Source organism: Gordionus sp. m RMFG-2023, chromosome 3 (assembly GCF_954871325.1).
Source record: "Gordionus sp. m RMFG-2023 chromosome 3, tfGorSpeb1-WG-v2, whole genome shotgun sequence".
NCBI lineage: Eukaryota > Metazoa > Nematomorpha > Gordioida > Chordodea > Parachordodidae > Gordionus > Gordionus sp. m RMFG-2023.
This window is the reverse complement of record NC_088777.1, coordinates 15,455,718-15,461,717: the sequence shown is the minus strand read 5'-3', so window position 1 is coordinate 15,461,717 and position 6,000 is coordinate 15,455,718. Positions and strand designations below refer to the sequence as shown.

The following is a 6,000-nucleotide window of genomic DNA, read 5'->3' as shown; positions in this document are numbered from 1 at the left end:
ATAAATTTATTTTTATAGATTACATACTCTTAAAAAACAATAATACACATGACGCCTGTTTCTCGTCTCTAGTCGAAAAATAGACTAATCTTATAAACATCCGAAAATTATGGCAATTATTAGATTGATAGATTTTGAAAAGGTGATCTTATTTCCGCTTCAAAATTTTGTGAAAAATCGGGTTTGTTTAGAGGTTTCATATCATTGAAGGCCTTTGTAAAATGATACATGTTAATGTGCTGGACATTGGGATTCTCTTCCATTGCGTGTAACGCGGCCTCCTGACATAATGCGACGACCTTTTTCGGAAATAAAAATATATAAATTATATTATATTCATCGTTATAATTTAAATAATTTTCTAGAAAAAGGATAACTAATATATTATAAATTTTTTTATTATTGAATGAAGATTTTATTTTTATTTAGAAATGATTATAATTTATAATAAGAGTTATAAGCTATATAAAAATAAAATATATTTTTAATAAAAATAAAAAGAATATATTTTAAAAAAAATTTTATAATAAAAAAGATTATGGCACCATGGATTAAAATACTATGTGACCTACAAATTTCCATTGAAATTCGTTCAAGTAGGTAAAAACCTTCCTGAGGACACCCGAAATTAAGCGCATTAAAAAATCCCGAGCTTTGGGTCCAAAAGCACCGATTGTGTTAAAAACAATGGGATATAAAGTGTGATATAAGGAATGTTAAAATATTTATTTATTTTTCTAATATCCGCTATAACTAAAGGATGGTGCAAACCGATCAATGAATGTATAATCCCAGGCTAGCGAAATTCCCTTGGTCCATGGAATAAGTGTCATTCCCTCAGGCCTGATATTGTCTTCGTGATTAAGTCTTACAGGTTCCAAAATTGATTTAAATATTGGCTGAACGGAGAGCTCAGCAATAATCCAATTTACTGCTTGGTGACGTGGATGGTGGTCATTTAAGAAGCAGTAGTGAAGAGGGTGATGGCCTAGAATGTCGACAGGGAGCGATAGAATTTGCAAGATAAGGGTGTATCACAGCCTAAACGAAGGTCTATTCTTATCCGAAGTCCCTCGTTAGAAAGAAGCAAACCAAGGTTGGAGCTAGGGATAGCCATGAGCTTAAGTTGAAATGTTGAATTGAAGGAGAATCACTACTTTGATTTATTGGGAAGGAGATATGTGGGTCAAAGATCGAAGGGCCTTTCAAAGCATCGTTCGAGTAAAGGAATTCAAAGGAATGCTGGATTAAGGGTAAGTCCAAATCTTTTTGTCTGGAGTATAGGCAAGGGAGCGTTTAACTTCCATAGGTCTAGTATCAATCCCAGATGAGGATCTGTAGTGGTGGTAAAAATGTTAATAATTGTTTGAGTTTTGGTGTATGGTGAGAGAAAAGCTGTAATACTCAGTGATGCAGGAGATCGAAAGCCTATACCCTCAAATTTGCTTGGAAGAGCATTGCATCCAGTAATTGGGCGAGAATTTGAGGTTGAGTATTGATTGAAATCAGATTTTAATAAGTTTCAACTCTAGTAACATAAAAGAGGAGCAGAACGAAAGTGCAATATTTATGGAATGTAAAAGCTTTAGGAGAAATGATGAGATGGTATAATAGGATTTTCTGAAGTCGGTCAAATTTAATCAGGAAGTTCTCACTAAATTTGGATATTGCTGCTTTGCATCCAACAGGTGAGCCTAGATGATAAAATATTGATTTCTCGACTAGAGAAAAGTTTTCTGAAATGGGATAAAAATTGTTTGGTATATAAAATTTGCATTTTTTATGATTGAGGGTAAGACCAGTAATTGAAGTGAGATCCGAAATGATAGAGGGAATTTTAACTAATTCATCGTAAAATCTTACAACCGCTCCAAGTCCCATATGCTTAAAATGACATTGCATTTATTGTTGATGCAGTCCATGATGAATAGCCTCATAGAAGATGGCTGGGCCCAATTGGCTCCCTTGTTGTATTCCCTGCCGGGATTCTTTAGTTGTTTCATGAAATTTCAATAAGACCTAAGGCCATAGCAGGCTAATATGTATATTCATTGGGTAACATTAGTTTATAACGGTTTTCCTAACAACTATATATTAAAATGTAAAGATAATAATAAAAAATTGAAAAAATTATTCAAACTTTAGAAAAAAATGATATTCAAGTCAGATGGAAAAAAATTCCTTATAAATTGTTAATATTTTAATACTCTTACACCTTAATTAAAGTAAGCACGATTTCTCAAGCAATGTGAAATTATTATGTAGGTACCAAAGCAGCTAAAAATAGGTATAATATAATGTTTGAATACGGAATGAAATGATTATATCGTGCCAGCTGTTTACGAATTTATCACTTGCGATTTCGCCAGTGATTAATTTCGCATCGAATGAGCAAATTACGCTTGCTATAAATGCAGCGTTATACATACCTCTTAAAAATTGATAACTTAAAAGTCTCATTTTTTAAATCAACATTCCTTCCTACTCCCCTTCCCTTACCCCCAACAAATAAAAATTTCAATTAATAATATAAACCTCAGCGCCCGAATAGCCATCCGTTTTAAGGGCGATATCATCCAAGCAAACTTCATTTGTATCTATTGGCATTTTATCGAATTTGATTCTCAAAATTTCCTTCCTAGATGACAGGTCGGGTAAGGGTACGTATATAATTTTACCTAAACGACCGGGTCTTAATAGAGCCTGAATATATAAACAAATATTTCATATAAAACTGATAGGTAAAATTGATTCATGTGAATATAAATCATAATTAATTGTTCTAGTATTTCTTCGGTGTATAAGAGCTTTCGCAGAATACTTTACATATCACAACAAATATAAGATAATAAAAAGTATTGGCAGTATCGACTACTACCTTGAAAATATTGTCTAAAAAAGTCTTGGAATAATATTAAAAATATACAATAAATTGCAATCAAGATATAATAAATAGCTATCGATTGATACCTATAATGAACATTTATTCTTTCCTAAGGCCAATAGAGCACAACTTAAAATAACTGGATTTGTGCTAGTGGTTCGTGTTCAGAACAAATATTTTTTATAGATTCTAAAAGAGGGAGAATAAAATTTCATTTTAATATAATATATTGGCCATTCCCCCAGATAATAAAAGAAAAAAACACATAAATTTTGCCAAAGTAAATCCAATTAGAGATCTGCAAAGTTAGACTCGGCCAGTGCCCGGCCCAAACGGGCTTAATTCTATTTAAAATAATCGGGTTCGGGCCGGGTTGAATATATTTTAAAAAAATTCGGGCCGGCTCGGGTCGGACCTGGAAATTTTTTTTAAATATATATAAATTTCTCAATTTTATATTGAATTTTTTATGTAAAATAAAAATATTTGATTCTATTTATTGAAACTAAACGACATATAACAAATTTCTTTTATTTTGAGTAATTATAAAAATTAATTTCTATATTTAAATAAATTCGGGCCGGACCGATAAATTTTTTTTAAAAAAATTTCGGGTTCGGGCCGGCAAAACATTTTTAAAAAAATTTCGGGCCGGGCCAGGCTTGAAAAATTAGGTCCGATGCAGATCACTAATTTAAGTATTGAGGTGATAAACTCATAAATTCCAAGGTAAAGATTTTAGAATTTTTAGGATATACACATAAATGGGATATTCATTTTTCTTCCAAGATTACTTATTATATTTTTAACAGAACTAAATTATTTTAATAACATTGAGGGGTTACTATATATAGTTCTATAAATAGGAACAATAGGAACTAACGAGTAGGAAAGCTTAATTGTCTTCTCAACATAGTATATTAAGAATCGTAACAAATGTGATGATATATATTAAAATTTTTATTTATTAAACAAACTATTATATATAATTATACACATATGAAAGAAAAGGTAATATAATATCCATTTAAAATATACATATACAAACGTCATGATTTTAGCCAAATAAATATTACGTGTTTCTGGAGTTAGCTGAAATCTCAATTTAGCTATTTTTAAAAAAGCCTTTTAATAAAATGAATAATAAATTTAAATTATTAATAAATTAAGCTCAAAGAAGCCTATTAGCAAAAATATTTAAATTTATAGATATTTTCCATTTATTAAATCCATTTCTAAATAAGCGATATCCTTACATTTCTATTCTTGTCTCTCTAAATGATGTTTGAATTAAAAATTTGATTATAAATACTGGTATACCTGACAAATTATTGCCATATATCATTAAGCAGAAATATTATATCTATGTCATAGGAAGAAAGCGATATGCACCTTAGCGTTGAGGGAGCAATCCTGTTCCATAGTTTGGTCATAGTATTACCAGCCTGATATAAAGTTTTTTCCAATGCAACTCTTCGCCAACATTGCTAAATGAGGAAAATAATCAGCATTCCCTTTCCAACAATTTAATATATTCGTTAACTCGGACTTGAGTGGCTTGTCCAGGTTGGTTATTAATTCGCTATCATCATTATTACTAAATATTATTTTTCTAAATATGGACAAATATAATAGATTATGTATATATATATATGTTAGCGTCAATGTGTTTATTCCGGCAATGTAATATTTTTTTCAACTTTATATTGTTTTTTGAGCGCGTTTTTTTAAATTTAAATGATTTTACCAGAAATGTATAGACTATTTTTCCATTAACTTTCAAGCTTAATATAATTTATATTAATATATTTTTTATATAAATTCTTAATGACTCAAAAGTTAACAGCAAATTGTCTACAATTCATAAGATAGGTATTCTAAACATGATGGAATATATTTCCGGTAAAATCAGATTTTTAGATTTAAAAAAACGCGATCAAAAAAATAATTTAAAGTTGTAAAAATAACATATTGCCGGAAAAAACGTTGATGCTAACATATATATTCTATCAAAATTGAAGAATATACCATTGATTATTTAATAAATATACCTTTATTTTCAATCCCTGCAATATTGAAATGGTTTTAAGAATTGAGGGATTGTTATTATTATTATTATTAAATTTTATAAATCAAAATGGCCTCGACATGTATTTTGCAAAGTTTTCTTTGAAGATAGCCGTCTTCCTTTAAATTAGTAATTACGGTATTTTTTATCCTAGGATCAAGTAAGGATACTGCGTAGTTATAAGGCGTGTTTAAATATATGCTATATTCCTTCTTTAGCTTTATTGATGGTGCTTCTTTTATAGAACAATCTGAATGAGCCATGGAGCAGTAAAAAAAAATATAATTTAGCAAGTTTTATATTGATTTTATATTCAGCCAGTTAAATTATTATAATAGGCATTTACTTCAGTAAATAATTTTTATCAAATAGAGGAAACCAGGTTTGCACATTTCCTATTTTGCCACAGAATTTAAAAAGTCTCTTATCTCCACCTGATAAAAATTTTTATATTTCTAAAAACTTCATGGAAATTATTAATAATTTGTGTAAACATAAATATTTTTTTTTAAAAAAAATTTGATTTTCAATAAATAACTACAAGTTGATGAAAATATGTAAAGGTGAACTAGATTTATTTAACTTTCGGTTAATTTTTACCTTAAATCTTCGAGGGAATTTGAATTCAAAAAACATTTTGATTTAATTAAAGTAGTGCAGATCTGGGTCAAAAAATGGTATGAATTTATAAATCGGAGCCAAAATAAAAAATCTGGGATGGCCATTGTAATTACGTTAGCTTATAATAATATTTTGCTTAATATCACAGACGCTAATCCAATTCGTTTATTTTATAAGTAATGTTTTGTTTAATTTTCACCAAACCTGGGTTAGGGATAAGGCCACAACATTATACATTATATTGTTTAGGGTTAATTAATAACAATTTAAAATTTTGGTTAGGTTTATTAATCACTAGTTATTATTCATAATTTGTTTAACAATTTTATTTGGAAAATTTTTACAGGAATTTGTTTTTATTTTTTTGATTTTCTCAAAAATTTTATTTTATTTGGGGATTTTTTTTTCCTGTTTGGTTAATTTTCTA

The 6,000-nt window shown here is 28.9% G+C and overlaps 1 protein-coding gene across 6 annotated transcripts in view; it reads right to left on the bottom strand.

Moving 5' to 3' along the window:
• LOC135925911 (ATPase family gene 2 protein homolog A-like) overlaps positions 1-6,000 on the bottom strand; it is a 39,625-nt gene continuing 33,625 nt past the window's right edge. For 3 of the 6 annotated variants that reach the window (XM_065461484.1, XM_065461487.1, XM_065461486.1), the window contains 2 exons: positions 2,536-2,703; positions 1-299 (listed from right to left, as the gene is read on the bottom strand). In XM_065461484.1, the coding sequence (XP_065317556.1) occupies positions 120-299; positions 2,536-2,703 (348 nt within the window). In that variant the 3' untranslated portion in view covers positions 1-119. Of the gene's footprint in view, positions 300-2,535; positions 2,704-5,091; positions 5,203-6,000 lie in introns of those variants that run through there. The other 3 variants (XR_010571758.1, XR_010571757.1, XR_010571759.1) reach the window with 2 other exon arrangements.